This window comes from Lates calcarifer, linkage group LG13 (assembly GCF_001640805.2).
Source record: "Lates calcarifer isolate ASB-BC8 linkage group LG13, TLL_Latcal_v3, whole genome shotgun sequence".
Classification (NCBI taxonomy): Eukaryota; Metazoa; Chordata; class Actinopteri; family Centropomidae; genus Lates; species Lates calcarifer.
In genome coordinates, this window is record NC_066845.1 from 23,589,056 (window position 1) to 23,609,310 (window position 20,255).

The 20,255-nt window shown below is 40.8% G+C and overlaps 1 protein-coding gene across 1 annotated transcript in view; it reads left to right on the top strand.

Moving 5' to 3' along the window:
* The window catches only part of dapk1 (death-associated protein kinase 1), an 82,980-nt gene that overhangs the window by 42,201 nt on the left and 20,524 nt on the right, over nucleotides 1-20,255 (top strand). The window contains exons 6-17 of the mRNA XM_018669115.2: nucleotides 282-330; nucleotides 480-506; nucleotides 5,996-6,148; nucleotides 9,318-9,363; nucleotides 9,578-9,667; nucleotides 10,829-10,921; nucleotides 13,317-13,436; nucleotides 14,850-14,948; nucleotides 16,764-16,862; nucleotides 18,475-18,573; nucleotides 18,659-18,856; nucleotides 19,334-19,531. Coding sequence (XP_018524631.1) covers nucleotides 282-330; nucleotides 480-506; nucleotides 5,996-6,148; nucleotides 9,318-9,363; nucleotides 9,578-9,667; nucleotides 10,829-10,921; nucleotides 13,317-13,436; nucleotides 14,850-14,948; nucleotides 16,764-16,862; nucleotides 18,475-18,573; nucleotides 18,659-18,856; nucleotides 19,334-19,531 — 1,271 coding nt within the window. The remainder of the gene's footprint in view (nucleotides 1-281; nucleotides 331-479; nucleotides 507-5,995; nucleotides 6,149-9,317; nucleotides 9,364-9,577; nucleotides 9,668-10,828; nucleotides 10,922-13,316; nucleotides 13,437-14,849; nucleotides 14,949-16,763; nucleotides 16,863-18,474; nucleotides 18,574-18,658; nucleotides 18,857-19,333; nucleotides 19,532-20,255) is intronic.

The following is a 20,255-nucleotide window of genomic DNA, read 5'->3' on the forward strand; positions in this document are numbered from 1 at the left end:
AATAATCTTAATTTAATGATTCACGCATTTGAGGATCTGTGAGTGGAGAAAAGAAGAAGAGAAAAAATCACAGTTCTTGCAGGTGTGATTTAAAAAACAGCGACTTATGAAACAACACCTCTAAAAAAAAAACCCAAAAAAATAAGTGAACCACTGCAGCTGAATGTGATAACACAAATAAAATACAGTAAAACTCATCAGGGCGAATAAAGGGACTTAGTGTGTGTTGTGGTGTTGACCTGAATAGTAATTATCCTCTGTTTTATGTGTTTGCCTTTCAGCTCCAGAGGTAGTCAACTATGAACCTTTGGGCCTGGAGGCAGACATGTGGTGAGTAAATAATCATTGTTATTTTTGAAGAACAGCTGCCGTTCCGTAAATGAATGTTGGTTGTAGAAACGCACGAGTGTTTTGAGATGAAATTAACTGTTTAAAATCCGCTAAAAAAAATCCCTCTTTGTCTCTGTCTCTCTCTACAGGAGTGTTGGTGTGATAACCTACATTCTGTAAGTATCTGAAGCCCCTTTTACACAAACATCGCACTGTATTGTTGTTAAGAACACGCTTTATTACGCTGCCTTTGCTAGTTTATACTGAACCAAACAAAGTTGGCATACTGCCCCCTAGTGTGTGACTTTATATAGCATGTCTTAGCATAGCAGCACAAACAACTTTTTAGGGATACACACACAATTTGCCCTTTTATGAACACAAGATAAATGGCAAACACCTGAGCTAAATATCTAAGATATCTATATCTAAAATATCTAAAATGTTTCAGTCCCAAGAGTAAGGCCAGTAAAATATTTTTGTTCAATTCCAGTGTTTTCGTATGTTAATGGCCCTTGATGAATGTTTCTCTTTTGTTTTTTGCACTTCCATATAAAGCTTCTTTTAACTATATGTATTTTTCTAAGGGAACATGGAAGGACATTGGCGATTTGTACACTAACTGACCATATGTTAAGATGTTTCCACATTCATTTTCATGTTCCTGCTGGCAACCCCCCCACACACACCATTTTTGTCTTGTGAAAATGACCAAAAATGCCACCAGAACCAGTTTTATTTTATTATATCCTCATGTCTTTTAGTGGTGGGGACATCAAATATTGGCACAAAATTAATAAAATACTGTATTTAAAGAGAAAATAATGATAGATATCATATGAATGCAAAGAAATGGGTTTATAATACCTTCAAAATTGCTCTTATTTAGGATCTTTTTCCAAATACAGTGCAAACTTTAATGTTTCAGTCATATTAAAAACATGTTTCTCTTCCATCCTGCAAAATTTGGTGAGGCTAGAAGTTGTACTTTTCAAGATATTAATGTCCAAACATGGCTTCTCAGATAACGTGTTTCTTTGGGTATGAAACTGGAATAACATCAAGGGCTGAAAAAATCTGAAAACACAGGATTTGAACAGAAATATTTTATATTTTTTCATGACATAGACCAGGTCTGAACCGAGTATGAAACGGTGCTGTAACAACCTCATCTAATATGAGGCAATAGCAGGATAAATAGTTGCTGATGGAAAAGACATTTGCCTGAAAAAAGAGCCACAGGGACAAAAGACATCCTAAACCTTTCAAACCTTTAAAGGTTTCTCACAGCAGCCACCTTCACCCTTATGTTCACATTTTCTTACAAACCGCCCGGAGCGTCGTCAATCACCAAACATGACAACATCAGAATGTTTGTTGAGACGTAAAGAGGTTAATGGCGGCTCTTTGACCTCCCTGTTGTTGAACTCGATTGGGCGTAGTGTTGAAGCGTACACTGTTTGTCATGAATAATGTAACAGCCTGAAGCAAGAACCGTGGAGCATGTAAAACCTGCTTTTTGAGTGTATTTGAGTGTGATATTCTCACAGCGGTGATGTGAACGTTGGGATGTTCGCTTGTTGATCAGACCGATCGGCTTTTTATTAAAAATCCAACATCAGCGAGTCCTTGTCGACCACATCGTTGAGGCTCCTTCTTGACATCAAACTATAAAAACTGCAATCACATTTTAGTTTATTTCATATTTTTACATTCATTAACTTGTTTGTTAATGTTTCTGCTGCTGATCCCGTAAGTGTGATTTCTCCACCTGGGATTAATTTTTCCATTTTCTCCCACACATTAAAGTGTTTCAACTTTTATTATATTCTCCTCTAATCAAGCTGTTCATACTTTAATTTGTGCTGAGAATTGCTCTGATGATCACGCTGTCAAACACCTTTAGGCAACTTAAACATCTCCTCTCAACACATCAACAGTTGCACTGCAGTGGGACTTGTTTATTCCAATTATACACTGCCTGAAAACTTTTTAATATGTTATTTGTTCAAACATATTTCCATCCAAAAATGACACAGTGGCTCACAGTGGCTTGGATTTTTATTTTATTATGTAATATTTTTACTCATTTATACTGAAAAATACCTCAACACATCCAAAAGCTGCATTTCCTGCTGCAAAAAGACACAGTGAGCACAACACTTCCCCTCGTCCTGTAAATTCATAACGAAGAGAACAACCAGAAGAAAATGTCTAACTTAAAAACACATGGTTAAATCATTTAAAATCCTGATGATGCCTGGATTTGTGTCATGTTAATTCTTTAAATCTGACTTTAACTCGCTGTTTTAAATATTCCAAATTAACACCAAGAAGTTTCCAGATTCGCTAAGTCAGTGGGTTTTTGGTTAAATGTCTGAAATAAGGTCTGTGGTTTTAACACAAGCTCAAGACATTTGGACGTTTTATTATACAACATAACATCCGTCAGTAAATCCCCCACTCCTGATGTTTGAAGCTTTTACGTGTCTTAAAAAAGGTGGTTGCTAACAAGTGTCTAAATGAGACTACAGAGGTTGTCAGGGACGTTAACGAAACCGAACAAAAACCCATCTACTCACCAGTCCACCTTTACAGCCTCGTTGTGTTTCTACTCACGCTCTTTCAAACTCTCACTAACTTTCTAAGAAGAAAGGCTTTTGTAGAAGAGCTCAGAGCTAAATGAAATGACCAGTTGGAAGCTTAGTGGTGGAGACGTTGACGCCATGTGACTGTGGTGTAGTTGGTTTATAGCCTAACATTAGCTTTTTACTCTTTTTACTTCTGGAGATTGTATTAAGGCTTCAAACATCAGAACAGTGGTGTTCATTTGTAAAGATTATCATAAGCTTCTGTTCGCAAATTTATTTTCTGCAATAATTCAAAATTGGATGAAAAAATCCCACTTGCTTTTAGTTGAAACCAGGGTGATGCTAACTTCTGGGTTAGCCTACACTGCCACTGCCCAAAGGCTGCAGCCAAGAAACAACTCGAACACAACGAAATAAGATGAAATTTAAAAACAGAAACACAGGGCCTCAGCAGATAAATACACTGCCACACACCTGTAGTGGGTCGTGATGACAGGGAGGGATTATTTCTGTATGAGTCTATACATTGTTCTGCTTTGAGTCTCAAAATGAATGTGACAGCGAGTGATGTGTTCAGCTGTATAGCAAATTTGCTGGTAATTCATGTCACTAATTGACCTTTAAAACAACCAACAACCGTTTCATTGAACCTTCACTGAACCAGCGAGTGTTCTCGAAGCAGCCTGTCAGCACAGTTTAATTCAGCGGTGAGAGAGAAGTTGATGCCCCCGGCGACCCCACAGATCAACCGCTGTTGGCTCTCGACGATGCTGTCGTCCTCTCTCTTTTCATACCCGGCTACAAGGTTTTCTGAGCTCCCACACACTTTATCCTTCGGAGAGACGACACCTACATGAAGCCAAACACAAAATGTGTGCGTAGAACTGCACACATTAGGTGCATTTGCCCACACAAACATTTAGAGAAGTCACCTCACCAAAATGCAGCGAGGTAAATAAAGGGAAAGCAAAGGTAAATGCCACATGCCAACACGGGTGTTATCTTATTATTATATAATAAGGACCTACAAACATTACACGCTTATTTTTTTTGGGGGGGGGGAGAAATGTGTAGGTGCTGTTAAAATGATGCATCATTTTGTGTCTTACACATGCATCCATACACACATCCATACACACGATCTTTGTTCATGCTGTCCACCCACACAGCTGTCACAGCTCTGCCTGGAAAGGTAGAAAATAGATTGTTCGCTGCCTGTTATCACAGCAGAGCAACAGCGAGGGGCACTGACTCTTCACATCCTATTGTTAAAAAAAACAATGTGAGGCGGGGGGGGGGTTGTTTTGGGAGCGTCTCCGAACTTGTAACGGGAATATTCTTCTTGAGTGGTGACCCAGTTGCCAGAAAGTAATGAAAGTAGTAGCGAGAGATACTACTGTTTGCCTGGGATAATGTATCCTGAAATCATTTGGGTGGATGAATCAGCCAGTGTGGATGCAGCTTTCCTCTCTGCTGGAGCCCTAATTTGGGCTTCAGGTCGTTAAGATGTGCCGTTTACGTCTCATTCTGAGGGGAAAACATCACCACAGATCCCTGACTTAACACTTTCCTGCTGCTTCTCCTGTGAAGAATTGTCTTAATTACTTTGTCATGAGCAGCTGCACCTTATCCAGTCGATAAATTCATACATTTCCACTCAACTTGAGCTCGGCCCTGCACCACCTCCGTGTCCGTCCCAGCTGGCATGTTAATTAGCGGCTGGTGCTGACGAGCTGGAGAAGGGAAGGGAAGGACGGGTGTTTTGTCACAGACATGGTGTTTGGTTTTAACCACATCACCATGCATGACCTGCCCAGCCCTCTGTGTGTGTGTGTGTGTGTGTGTGTTCGCACTGCATTGTTTCCTGGTTTTATCCATTAAAACACACTCTTCTCTCTCATGTTGGGATATTATCCCCCTGATTTTTATGTGTGCACTCGCATTAAATGTCTGCTCTCCACTCGGAGCTGAGAGCCGTCCAGCTGGCTTTCCTGTGATGGTGTTTGACTAACAAACACCAGATACTTCAGTCTGATAGCACAGGCTTGACTAATGAGTCACCATTAGTTGCTACGCAGCTCTGTAATCACATTCCCCACATCAACGAGCAGTAAGGGCCTATAGTTTTGGTTTTGGGGGGCCAGAGCTAATCAGCAGCGGGCGAGTCAGTGTTTGAACCGAAATCCTGAAATGTGTTCCTTTTCTCTTTTGATTACAACACCCAGTGAGGCAAGTTGAGAGAGCGTTGCTGTTGTTAAAAGTCGATTACATCGGATATTTTGACGTTGAATTGATTAAAGCAAAAAAGAGTTGAACATGGAGTCAAAATAGAAATTCATGGTTTACTTTGTAAATTTTGAGGTGCGTTATATTTGCAAAACAAATTACTGTGTCGTCGTCTTTGTCTTTTTGCTGAACAATAGTCAGTGTGTGCACCTCTTACCTGTAATGTTACACTTAGTGTCACATGTCACTGTTACTTCCTCAATTAATCATTTGGTCTATCTCTCACAGTCTCAAGGTCTTTTCACACCTATTTTTTCAAACTATTGTTTTTGTTTTGAGTACTTTCATACAGAACCTGAATATTAAGTTGTTTTTTTTTTTTAAGGAGGTCGATTTTTCTAAGCTTTTGTGCTGCGAATAAAAGCATCGCAATCAAAGAATCCCAGTAGTTGATTGTCTCAGATGCAGCACTAGCATCTCCAGCAGGACCTCAAACTATCCCACTGACTTCCTAAAATACGTCCGCAACCGGCCATGGTGGGGCTTTTGCATTTTATATTCGCAAAAAAAAAACCTTAAGGTGACTTATTTATGTCTTGTTTTGTTTGGTCAACAGAATGAAACCCAGAAATATTAATTAAAACAATAATAAACAGAGAAAGGAACAAAATCTTGTCATTTTAAAGGCTGGAACCGAAATGATCAATCAAAATAGTTGCGACTGACTTGGGTCCAGGTCTAGGACTCGACTATTGCAACACAACAGACTACAACACTGGATTGCCTCATCAGTTAATTGACTAACGTACGTGTCTAACCTTATTTCTAACCTCTTTCTTATCTTTTAGTTTGAGCGGTGCGTCTCCTTTCCTGGGCGACAACAAGCAGGAGACGTTGGCCAACGTGTCGGCCGTCGACTACACGTTTGATGAGGAGTTCTTCAGCAACACCAGTGTCCTGGCCAAAGACTTCATAGCAAAGCTCCTCATCAAAGACCCCAAGTATGTATAATCCTTTTTTCTGATTAAATTAGATTATATTTGAGGCAACTGAGAGGCTCAGATTGTTAGGATTCCTACAGAAATAAACTGTAGAGGCAGTTTCTTTCACCAGTAAGACCATGAAACAGGTGTTACATTGCATCCTGTGTGTCTTAAAAAGTCCTAAATCTAATCTGTTAGAACCCTGCAGAAATCCTGATTAGTGAACCAATAGACAGTTGGATTTTAAGATAAGAATAATCCCAAAACATTCTTAGCTTTTTGACGTTATTCACCAGATTTACTCAACCAGAAACAGCCGTTTTATCGCTCTGCTTCTAGCCACCAAACTCCATTGACAAAAACATGAATTTTACCCCACAGAACATGGGAGTCGCTGCTCTACCGCTGCCTCAATCAGTCAGTTTGTGTTTGTGTGGTATTTTTACTTACAGTATGTGAAGGATCTGAATACTTGTTTCACCTCTGAAAGTCACACAATAACAAAAACAAACTAACTGATGGAGGCAGCGTTATTCCAGCAGCTCCTGTGATCTGCTCGGTAAAATTCCTGTTTTTGTTAATGGAGTCTGGTATTGATACATAGTGATGTTTCTGGGTAAACAAAAAGGTTCAGAAACACAGGAGTTATCCTTTAATTTGAAGAGTTTATTCTAATTTGGGGAAGTTAATATCAGAAGTTCATCTTTCCTAGAGTCAGTTAGCAACTTCAGATTGTAAAGACAGCAGCCCTTTGCCAGTTAAAAAGTAATGTTGTATTATAAATAAATGTTCTGCCTCATCCATAACTCGATATAATGTCTATAATAATGCACTTTAAAAGACAGGATTATAAATATTTGCTCTTTGATTGCTGCCCTTTTTAAAAATCCTTAAAAGCTGACAAGAAAATTGAGCAGAGGCTTCCACAGGCAGGTTTTCCAAAATAAAACTCCCCCTGTCTTTACACAATATGGCACCTGAAACTGTGAGTGTGTTGCTCTAGCAACGAGTACTACACTGAAAGACAGTAGCTGCCGTCAGACCTCTTTTTCGTCACACGTAATTACTCCTGGTTCTCCAGAACAAAGGAGCGAGCGTGAAGGGGAGCTAACAGAGGTGAATAATTGTAGGTGTGGAGATAATTTCATTTAGACAGGCTACAGCAAGAAGAAAGACAAAGAACGGTGGGCACAGGTTGTTTTAAACAGACAGTGGGCGAAAAAAAGAATAGGCTGACTTTACAAACTCCAACTAATGGGGCTTTTAGAAATCCCCCGACCAAGCGCATCGAAATGGAACGGCTTTTAATTGATCTACATCGTGAGCGGACATGGATCCCGCTCAGCTGGCGGGGGGAGATTCATGAAGATTCCCCTTGAAGAAGACACACATTACTGTTTAATAATGCTCACCAGCATCATCACCTACCTAAAACACTGAAGTTCACCTTTACCTCAGTGATTGCACTGAAGGTTTGTGGGTTTTTTCACTTCGACTCAGGTGTGTGTGAACGCAGAATATCCTCTTCTAGAAAAGGGATGTGGTAGCAAAACAGAGGAAGTGGTGCGTCTACTTGACCACACCAGTTTCTCTAATGGTTTTGTTGGCGCACGTCAAACGTACCGAAACTTTTCCAGAACAATGTCTTGTTGTTTTCTTTGGTAGTTCACAGCAGCTGTGGCAGCAAGAGACTAAGGGAAGTGGAGTCTGCTTTCAGCTTCCTTAAAGACTTCATGGCTTTTACCGAATGTCAGATGCTAATTAAATATAGATTATTGATCTGCAAAGCATTACTCTGTTAATAATGTTAGTTTAATGTAATCTGCAGGTAGATGAGAGTGCGTCTTCTCCAAATTAAGAACCATATCTGTTTAATAAATGTATCCTGGGAAATAGTACACCTGTTTTCTCAAATGTTCCCAGTTGTTCGTCTCAATACCTTATTTGAGGCGTTGATAAAGAGGAGTATGAAAACTTTGAGAAAGGAAATAAGATGTTGAGCAAAAGGTCAATATGGAGGAAGGTTATGAGGTCCTCACAGCTAATTATGACAAAATTCTCACTGAAATGTCTAATTATAGGATAAAATGATGAAGGGATGATGTTTTAAATCCAAAAGGTCAAAGGTCAGCTTCATTGTGACCTTTTAAAATTAAATAAAAACACCTCTCTGGCCGTTATTCAGCACCATAACTCAGGAACAGAAGGCGGGATTGAGACCATATTTCTTGCAGAGGTAATTGTAATTTTCATTATGGATTAATTTGGCAGTTATTTCCTCGTTGGGCTGTAAAATGTCAGAAATCCAGCCTAAGGTGACGTCTTCAAATGTCTTGTTTTGTCCGACCGACAGTCTAAAACTCAAAGCATATTCAGTTACAAGATGATTTGATAGATAACAAAATAAAAAACTAATCGTTAATCGAACTGTTTCATCTCTAAACTGTATAAATTGTCCTTGTAAAATGAACTTGTGAGATGATGATAGATTTGTTTAATTCTCCTCTTTTTCTACATTTAGGAAGGGTCAGGCTGATTTCACAGGAAGACGGGGTGTTAGTATCTCACAGCTGTATCATAATCATTCCTTTACAGCTAAATGGGAGTGATAGTTTGTTTCATGCGTCTGCACACAGCTGTGTTTGCTGTCGGAGTTAAATAATCCCTCATTCAACTCCACAGCTCTCACGGCTGTTGACAGCAATCAGTGCCTCTGACTGTGAACAGAACAGTTACATTCATCTGTTAAATCTTTTCTCTATCTTTAGGAAGTGTTTTGGTTATTTTGTGTGTCTTTATATTAATAAATCCCACAGATTTGATGGTTTTAAAGGTGTTTTCTGTGGTTGATTCGGGTCAGTGGTGGAGTGTTGTGCACCTCATATTTGCTAGGTCATATTTATAAAAAGTTTTGTTTATATTTAACCACCCGCTTTAGTTCCTGGAATTGGATTTCCTATGCTACATGAAAGCATTTTTTTCCTCTAGAAAATGAAGAATAATTGAGATTATTTTAGAGTTTTTGTTAAACATATACTCAGCTCCTAGCTCTGTCTGTCTGTGGCCATAAACAGTCACATCATAAAGCTCTGAATAAGACTGTTAACTATCAACAATCACAGAAGTATCTAAAGATACTCAACAAATGTTTCTGTCTCTCCTCATTTTTTACGTTTTCTGTCCACAGAAAGAGAATGACGATCCAGGACAGCCTCCAGCACCCCTGGATCAAGGTTGGACTCTTTTGATTACTCACTCATGGCGTCTCCGTTTAAAACATTTATAATCCTAAAAATCCTTTTCATTTTCACTTCATTTGTGGCAGTAGTTGTTATTTGAAATGGCTGAATGTTGCCAAGCCTTCAACTAATTGATTCTGTACCAGATTTATCTTGCCAAGAATATTCTCATAAGCTTTTTTTTTTTTCTTTCTTTTGGTGAAATCAGCCAAAAGACACTCAACAAGCGCTGAGCAGAAAGGAGTCGGCTGTCAACATGGAGAAGTTCAAGAAGTTTGCAGCTCGGAGAAAATGGAAAGTAAGTGCTTTTCTTTGATACTGTCTCCTAATTCTTACACTAACTTTAACAGCTCTTTCCCAGATAAATATCCTCCGACGCCACGTTCGCTGCAGGTTCGCCATGAACCATCCGATTTCCCACCAGCTGCTGCTTCGCTGGTTGTTTTTCTCGTCTTTTATTTTGGTTCATCACAGCAGCTCTGCTGAGATGCCGGGATTCTTGTGTCTGTGGTGGTTTTGGCAGCGGTACTGAGTCTGGCGGCTTCTGGCTCGACTTGACTTTGAGTTTATTTATTTATTTCTTTGTGTGTAAAACTGACACCAAAACATGACAAAAGCAGAGAGTTTATTCAGGTGAGATGTCAGGTTTATGATATATTGCACCATATTTTAAAAAGATAAATCAATCAAGGCCAGATTCTCGAAAGTCAAAGTTAGTACTCAAAAAAACAGAAACTGTGACTGTCATAAATAGATTACAGTTATTAAAATAATTAAAATAAAGCATGGCATCTTGAGCAGTGAAATGTTTGTATTGTTGGCAAGAAAAATGCAATAATTGCAATTTTTTTCTCCACTAATCAAGGCCAGATTCTGTTGATTTTAAATACAAAAGACCGAGCAAATGGAATCCAATTCATGACTAAGACCTAGTGTAATAAAATCTGTAAGCATATTTTTCTTTTTCAGGTCAAGTCAAGTCAATTTTGAATTATCTCAAGCCACCTTTCATAGAGAGCAGGTCTAGACCGTACTCTTTATATTATTATATTTACAGAGAGAGACCCCAACAATAACAAGGGAAAAAAAGAACATAGTATAATACAGATTCCAGACGGAGATGTAAGTAATATTAATGACGAGCACTGATTTCACAGTGTTCAAAAACATATCGTCAGTCATCCTACATTTGTCTTGATGCCACGAGGAACGTTTCAAACCCCCGGTTTTTAAACATCTAATCTCACAGATGTAGGAATGAAAAAACTACACAGGTGGAGAAATTACAACTTTTGCTTAAAAGTGGTGTCACTTTATATTTTTCTTCAGCTGAATTGTTGATTTGATCTGAATGGTTTTCCAGGCTTTATGTCTGCACCTGCTTGCCCGTTCACAGTCACTCGACGTTAACTTGTTCTGCTTTCTTGATTCTCATTCATGTTGTTCTCCTCTTTTCCAGCAATCCGTCCGACTCATCTCCTTATGCAACCGTCTGTCTCGCTCCTTCCTGTCCAGAAGCAACATAAGCGTGGCGCGCAGCGACGACACGCTGGTAAGACCTCAGAAAACTCCGCTTTTCTCATCTGAATTAAAAAAAAAACTAAAACACAGGAGAGGCTGGGATGTTTTAGCAGCCAAGATCCTGATCCAGATTCATTAAGTTGATTGGGCTGGCAGCTTTAAACTGCACTTGAGGAGAACATCTCCAGCATGAGGACGATTACTGTTATCTCCACAGTCCCATCCTGCCTTTCATATAAGCCAAGTCAAAAGCAATTGGCAGGAGACTGGCAACTTAATGAGTTTCAGTTTGTTCGTTTATTGAAGTGCATTAGCTTATTAGGACCCCAAGCTCTCGGTTACAGCTCTGGCATTTGAAGCTCGACAATCTCTCGGAGAATCTCAAGCTCCCACATGTAATTGATCTGTTCCTCATTTCCTCCCGAGTGCTGCAGGTCAGATGTTTGCAGAATTGTAGGAATTTCAGTGTGTGTAACGTTAAGACCAGGTTGAGCTGAGGAGGAATGTGCCTTTGTGCACAGATAGCGACACATTTAGGCGGCTTTTATTTTCATTTGTGCGTCTAAAAAGTTGAAGCCTGAGAGATGTAAACACTGCAGCGGCTGTGAGAGGCTTAATCATTAACAAAGCTTCACCATCAGGCCAAGGCCAGGCCTGTTTCCTCTAAAGAATTACACAGAAACTTCCCTGTGTCACAGGTGAGCTGGCAGGTGGAAGCAGACGTGTTGATAAAGATGCTGCGCCCCCTGTAGTACGCAAACAAACCTGCAGCCAGTACTTGACGGTTTACAAGTTCAAGCCGATGATTGCTTTACTGGCTGAGCAGTTTCAGGGTTAAGTGCTAGACCTTATTTACACCCCCTCCTCTGTAAATTTTCAACTAAGAAGTCGTTTGTGTTCTGCTTTAGAGGCTCAGACGCTGGGAGAGCACTCACCAAGGAAGAAAATATAAACATCACAGCATTATTTTATTAATTAATTGTTTAAAATGTGCCACAAGAAAGGTGCAAAATCATTTTTACATATTACGTTTATATTTTGCAGTTTGAATTATTTAAACTTGTCTCTAAGAAGTGATGTTTTCTCTATCAGTTTGGCAATGTGGAGAATCTGAGCTGTAGTGAATTCAAAACGCTTCAAAATCACATCTGTAGTTGCTGTAGATTTGATCCAGAAACTAAAAGTTTAATTATTTCAGTCAATAGTTAATGTTTTATCTTGTTTCTACAAAATGTAATCTTTAGTTTCTGCTTGTGAATTTTCAACTGAATTCAGAGCTTTGATTCGTACTGGGAGCAGTAGGGCCTTTGAATCTTTGAACCAGATATTTTCCAACGTGGCTTCCCATCTTTTGCATCAATGACCCAAGCTTCGGAAACGCTCCAACTGGCAATTGACTAAAACTGGATTTTAGCTTCTTCCAGAGCCAGAGGCGACGTCTTTAGTTTGTTTGATTTTCTGTTCACAATCATGTAAAAACAGAAAAATCAGCAAATTCTCGCAGTGAAAAAACTGAATTTGTGCTACATAAATGACTCTTATGACAACACTTCTAGACTAAGGCTTTTCTGTGAATGACTGAGGGCTAAAATACCCCAACAAAAGATTTAACCACCTTTACAAAATACTCCAAAAATAACTTCTGTCTGAGGGGCAGAGGAGCATTACTCATTCTCTCTGCAAGTCCAAGTTTTCCCAGTCTGTCTGAGAATGGTAACTGCTGATCTTTTAGTCATAAGACCACATTTTTATTTTCCAGATACCAAACTCTCTCCTCGTGTTTTTGAGATTAAATTAAGAGAAACAGACATATTTCTTACTGTTTTCTTCTTAAAATAGAATAAATAGGTAATACTTGTCCATCCTGTGTCACGATTTTGTGTTTTCAGACGGTATAAATCTCAAAGCAGCTGTATGACAGCGAGTCAGTTTGCTGCTCATACATATTTGTGTTGTGTTTGCGGCTCTCGGCGGCGGGTTAGTCATGGCTTCACCCCCCAGCAGGGAGGGAGGCTATGTTGAGGAATGTAGCTGGAGTATCACGCTCGGCTGAACAAATGCCACATCAGCCTTGCCTCCTCTCCTCTCCTCCCTCCTCCTCCTCACCTCCCTGCCTTCCTACTCCTCGTCTCTTTGTGCAGCAGAGCATCGTGGCCGATTTCTGTGCCGACTCCTCTGGCTGAAGGTTATCGGGTCACATGTTGCAGACTGAGAGAGGGAGGGGGGCGGGAAAGTCTTGATATGTTTTGAGACTAAAACTGCACATGCAAAAGAAAATTCTGCCGCTCATGCCTGAGAGAAAAAGATGAAAGAGAGACTTAGTGTGGGGAGCATGTGACAGAAAGAATTCACAGGATTAATGTTCACAGGATTAGATCATCTCACCAGCAGCAGAAGAGTAACTGTCGTTCCCACCTGTTGTTTAGGACGAGGAAGACTCCTTTGTGATGAAGGCCATCATCCACGCCATAAACGACGACAACGTGCCCGGTCTGCAGCATCTGCTCGGCTCCCTGAACAGTTACGACGTCAACCAGCCCAACAAGGTGACCGACATGTTGTACAGAAAACCCAAAGTGTTATATTATTTTAAATGTTTCCTCTCATGTGTTTTTTAAGAAATCCAAACCTCCAACTCTCGGAAAATCAAACCCACATACGCAGACTCGTTTAGCGCCACCACCGAGGCAGCTCATTGGTTGAGGATCTGTCACATGTTTGACCCTCCCTGCAGACAACATGGGACTGAGTAGAAGTTTCTGATCACAAGATCTCAAATTTAATTTTGTGTAGCTTGTGATTTTTTGTGTAAACTGCTGCTGTATATTTGTGTGGACAGAGATATGGATGATTTCTTGTGTTTCTTCAAACAAAAACTTTCAGGAAAGTCAAATATTCTCAGTTGTTGCTCTCCGTCTCCAAATCTTCTCCATGTGTTCATCCACTGAAAAGACTTTCAGCTTTCAGATTTTCAAGCTTTCTGTACATTAAAAAGAAACAACAAAGCAAATCAATACAGCTAGAAAACAGCTCGGTTTCCATCTAAAAAAACAGACCATGAAGTTGGCGAGGTGAGGTGTTTTTATTATTTTGTCCAGCCCATTTCTGTCAACAAAGGTAGACTAAATATCAGAAACACCTCTCTGTGTAATGCAAAACATCTCCACAAAACACATCCTCTGAAATGATTAGAAAGAAAACAAAAACTGAACATTACAACCAGACAATTTATTGCAGGATTGTTGCATGAGCCTAATGTACCTAATAAACTGCTCGCTAAGTGTTCAAAGCTTAAGAATACCGCTCGAGGCTTTTAACGTTTTTATTTGAAGATGTAAAAATGTATTTGTACGTGTTAAAAAACAGGAAAAAGTGCAGAAAAGAGCCAAACTGTTTCGTAGTTTTCACCAACCTGATATTCAGGTAAACATCCAGACTGAACAACCCTCCTCATCTTCATTCTGCTGGCTGTTTTGGGAGGAGAAGAGACACCGTTTGTTGGCAGCTGATAGGCGACGTGATGTTATTAAACTCAGTGAAGTGTAGAAGAAAGAAGAGGAAGAGGAAGAGAGAAGAGGAGCGGCAGGAGAGTAACACTACAGTTAGACACTGACAGAGAGCTTGAGAGAGGGAAAGACTGGGCAAAAAAAAAAAAAGTAATTGTCTGATTTCTAACTTTGTTCGAGCTCAGGAGCTGGTTCAGAAAAGGTCATTTTGCCATTTTCCTCTCTTCTTTTCTTTTACCTCAGCCAGTATTTCCACTGACATGAGAAGTCGAAACGTCTAAAACCTGAAACATGTCCATTTTAATTAAATTCCTGAACATGTGAGAGAAAATCATCTCTCCTCCCCTTATTTTTTCCGTCAGATTGAGGTTTACAGCACCAGTTTTTGCACATAGAATCACATGATTACATCTAATTACAATAAGTGTGTGTGTGTGTGTGTGTGCATTGCAGCACGGTACTCCTCCCCTCCTGATCGCAGCCGGCTGTGGCAACATCCAGATCATCGAGGTGCTGATGAGAAAAGGTGCAGAGATCCAGGCTCACGACAAGGTAAAGACTCGTCTGTTCGGTCTAATCACCGTGGTTCTGTTCTGACGGACAGACGCTGAGTTTAACAGACGGGCATTAAAGGCGTCAGCGCTGAAGGCTGAGGACTGTCACAGACTATCATTTGGATTATGACAGGGCCTGTCTTTACTATGAATAAACGAACCGATGAACTCATTGCACTCAGAATAACATGTTGCTCTCATTGTTTTTAAATCAGAAAAGACTCTTTAGGTGCAACATTATTAAACCATTCATCTTTAGATGCTGGGACAGCTTCAGAATCATTTTTGCTAAATAAACACTGAATATTGAACCTTTATTGTCAAGAATATGAGAAAGAAGATCTCAATATTCTTGTTGATTAACTTTCAGTGGAGCTTTATTTTGATTTTGATTAGTTATGTTATTGTTTTCACAAAATTTATGTTGCCTAAATTCATGATTCCAAACAGTAAATGAGTTATTTAAGTTGTTTTATAAACATTAGAAGTAGGGACGTTATTGAACACGCAAATCATTTGTTCTGCAAAAATGTCCGTCACAACTTTGCATAGCCTAATGTAACATCTTCAAATGAAGCCAGAGATATTCAGCTTACTGTCGTAGCAAATAAACAAATCAACAAAAGGTTGTTTCAAATTAATTCTCTGTTGACAGATAATTAATTCATCGGCTGATCTTTTCAGCTCCACTTAATTGCTCTCAACACCAGATTTACATGATTCTTTTTTTCATTTTACACACATTATGATATATCAGAAAAACTCTTAAGATCATTCTGTGATATTGATTTCACCACATCACCGAGCCTCGAAGAGAATATTGTGAGTTTTTATGGTTTTGTTGCGAGTCTGCATCTGAATAAATTCAGCTCAGTCCTCATTCTGTGACTAGTTTTACCAAATACTTCACCGCACGGCTAGAATTAATTGTAGGGATGAACTGATCTGCTGTGCTGCATCCAAACTCGCTCAGATTAATTCAGCCAGTGTGGGCCACCAGGTCGTTTTAATGCATCTCTAGCCTCATGTTACCCTAAATAAAAATACTTTAAATGGGATCCAAACACTGGGATATACTGGTTGCTCTTAATGTTGTCTTTACCGTACACACACGAGGAATTTGTCTTGGTATGTTGGTGCCGAAACAGTGATAATAAACTAAGAAAGAGGGATAAAAAAGTAAAAGTAAACAGCAAGTACTGTTTTATAAGGAACATAATTATAAAGTGTAGAGTGTAATGAGTGAGTAGCAGCAAAAAGCTCACAGCCATATACTCATAAATATATACCCAATTGAATAAGTAGAAGAATAAAATTTAGAGAGTTTAAATGAAGTGTTTAGGTTATGAAACTGGCATTTGGTGAGAAAAAGCTGGATTGTTGTGTCTCTAATTAACTGAAAACCTGCACTAGACAAGGTTGTATGTGACTTGAACCAAGAGGAGAGTCCCACTCTTTCCTCCTGTACCTTTTGTTTTGGTGTAAATCATCACCAGGTATCCTGCCTGCAAATTCCTGACACACAGTCACCAGATTTTTAGCAGGATCGGCTTTAAACAGCCACCATTATCTGACATTCAGCAGCAGCGACAACATGCACGTCGGCAAACGCAGCTCTAAACGCAGCGTGTTGGCACAGCCTCAAAGTAGTTCCCAAGCTGTTTGACAGAAAATGTGCTGTGTAGTATTTTAGAGGGGATGTGCTCATATCGTCTGGCTGCAGACGCAATCCCAGAGAGCTTGATTTTTGTGTAGTAAAAGGTCAGGGATAAATCCTGGAATTTTCTCTTTCTCTTTCTCTGGGATCCTTCAGAGTGGAGCCAACGCTATCTACTACGCAGCGAGACACGGCCACGTGGAGACCCTGAAATTCCTCCATGAAAAGAAATGCCCTCTGGATGTCCAAGATAAGGTGAATCCAAGTGCCTCTTCTTCCTCTCCCTGCTGCCTTCACTCACACACACATGTAGGCTAATACTCTATCACACACTCCCACCTCATTAAACCTCGTGAGAAGCATTACTTTCATTCCCCCTAAAATGCCCAGTAACACACACATACACATGCACATTCACACTCACTGCAGCATGCACCTGGGGAGAAAACCAGTTACTCTGGCATTTTATCAGCTTATTTGCTGTTGCTATAGAAACAGGTCTTGCTGAGAAAGATGCCGAGTGTGCGTATGCGTGTGTGTGTGTGTGCGTATGCGTGTGTGTGTGTGTGTGTTTGCTTTTGATGCTAGCCTCGATCACAGGGCTCGCTCCGGGAAGACGAAGAAAAAAAAAAATCCCCAAAAGCATTTTCCAATCTCTTCAATCATTTCGCCCGCTGGTGGTGTCCTCTCCTGTCTGAGTCCTCCTCCACCAAACCACAGCTAATCTGCACTCCAGGCACTTTTCCTGATTATTATCCAGTCCCTGTCCATGGATCATTTAAGTTTCATCTTACTTTATTACTCTATAACCCTGAATCACAAGCTGGGGCGTCTGTGTGTAGCCAAATGATTGTCTTATGACAAAGGGAAAGACCTTCCAGCACCTTTTTAACAAGGTGAATCTCTCCTCTTTGCAGTGTTTTTATAAAATCCCCCTTATTAAATAGAGCTGTAAACCATTAGATGTTATTTTAAGCGGCTCACTTTCCCACCTACAAGTGAACAACACCACATCTTGGGTGTCGTTTCACATGAGGAGAGTCTCTACCGCTAACGAGCTTCTGCTCTGATTGGCAGCCGCAATGCGAGAGCCCGACGGATCGATTTCTAACGAGGAGTCTGACGTCTGCACATGCCAGGGCTGTAAAATGTACATGTCTTGTTTAAGTGGAAGTTTTTGGAAAGATGCTGACTCACAGGAAATGATGACTCAACAGGAAGCGTTTCACTGCTGTTATTTCATGACTCAAAGATCTGAAATCCTTTTCTTTATGTGTAATAATTCATGTGCAAAAAAAGCAGATTGTGTCGGGATGAGAGTTAGCATCTCCAAGTCTGAAGCTGTGGTTCAGGGAGTTTAGAGATCTTGCTCACAAGTGACAGTGTAATGGAGATTGACAGCACTTAATGCCGACGTTGTACTGGTGGAGATGGAGCTGAGCTGGAAGGCAAAGCTCTTGATTTACCAGTTGATCTGCGTTCCAGCTCTCACCTATGATTAGCAGCTGTGGTTAGAACGAATGAGTTTCCTCCGTCAGAGATGGGGTGAGGAGCTCGGACATCCGGACGGAGCTCGGAGTAGAGGCGGTCCTCAAAAGGAGCCAGTTCAGGTGGTTTGGACATCTGACTAGGGAGGTTGGAGGTTTTCTGGTCACGTCCAACTGGGTGGAGATCCTGAGGCAGATTCAGAACTCAGTGAAGCCTCAGGAGGAGCTAGAAAACGCTGCTTGGGAGAGGGACGTCTAGAATGATGCCAGATAAGCGTGAGAAGATGGATGAATGGATGAATGGTTAATAAATGACTTGCTTTTGAGATACTGACCAATTAACATCATGATTTCCGGTTTTCCTTTCTGTTTTCCTGCAGTCTGGGGAGACTGCTCTTCATGTGGCGGCTCGCTACGGCAACGTGGATGTCGTCAGCTACCTGTGCAGCATCCGGGCCAACCCAGACCTGGCTGACAGGGTATGCACAGTCTCCGATTAATCAGAGACACCTTATTTCTATCAAAGGACGCAGGTTTTATTTTTCTCTATGTTTCCGTCTCCAGGAGCAGGAAACCCCGCTGCATTGCGCTGCCTGGCACGGGTACTCGGCGGTAGCCCGGGCACTCTGCCAGACGGGCTGCCATGTGGATGCGAAGAACCGTGAGGGCGAGAGTCCGCTGCTGACAGCATCTGCTCGAGGCTTTGTGGACATCGTGGAGTGCCTGGTGGAGCACAGGGCCGATCTAGAGGCGACAGACAAGGTGATAAACTCTGAACTTTTCAGCTTAGTAACAAGATTTAGTTCAGCGTAACATGCAGAAATGTAAGTTTTCTAACTTTTGTCTGACTGCTAACTTTTCAGTACAACCATGAAAATGCACTCTCTTTTGTCGAGGCTGTGTGAGACAGAGAGATGAGGCGCATATTCAACAGTTCATCGAACATTTTCCTCCCCGCTCGGTTCAGGAGTTTTTATTTCTGCTGGGTTTTGTGGATCCTCCTGGGGATTCTCAGTGCTAGTGTGGTCACGACTGCACAGAGAAAAACAAATTAGGGAAAAAAACAAGTCTGACAGGTCACAACGAAACCAATGAAAGGCATAATAACTGTAATAATAACGCTGACATTGTGCCCTCAGGGAGCCAGCCTGGCTGAAAGTTAATAGACAGAAACCTAATTAGAACAAATAGATTCTCTGATTAAACTCACAAGTGTTGTGTCTTTGTGTTTGTCTGCAGGACGGCCACACAGCCCTCCACCTGGCCGTACGGAGGTGTCAGGTCGAAGTCGTCCGCTGCCTCCTCAGACACCACTGCCACCTGGACCAGCAGGATCGCCACGGTAACACGCCGCTGCACATCGCGTGCAAGGATGGGAACCTGCCTATCGTCATGGCGATCTGCAGCGCCAAGGCCAACCTCGACCTCCCCAACAAGGTGAGGGCAACCAGCTCCAACCAGACCCCAAATACTTGAGGGAAAAATCTCAGCATCAGTTAAAGGGACTGTTCGTGAAAATTAGAAAAAATAAATCAACCTCTGAGATTCTTGCTTTCACCCTGAAGCAGTGGAGGTGAACAGAAGCTGTTTCTTTGGTAGAAGATAAAAACCTCCTCCAGTGGATTACAGAGGAAAGTATTCAGACCCCTGCACCCTCTGCGCCATTTATTGTTTTGTAGATTTTACTGTAAATGGATGTTGACAGGAGGAACCAGGGACTGAACCACCAACCCTGTTACTGTAGGTTCTCCCAGATCCTCCAGGATGGTTCTCAGTTCAAGATAATGCATGCAAAATCTGCAAATCCTCATCAATCGTGCAAAAAAAAACAAAAAACAGCTCTGTTCCAATGCATGTTTTTTTGGGTTATTGGCATTTCTAAATACCCAGATGTTCATTTTTGAGAACTGTATTGACACCAGTAACATTTGCAAAGCTCATCCTTGTATTATAATGTTCCTGGTTGCACTATGAACAATGTTGACACTCATCCTTACATAATCCAAACACAGCTATTGTTTTTTCTCAGCTGGCAGCAACACACTGGTGGCATTATGTGATTCATTACACCACCTTGATGAGTCAGTTCAAAAAAACGCATGATGAGCAGCGTGATCTGACCACAGTATCTGAACAAGAGTCTGGAGGCCGACGGTGTCCA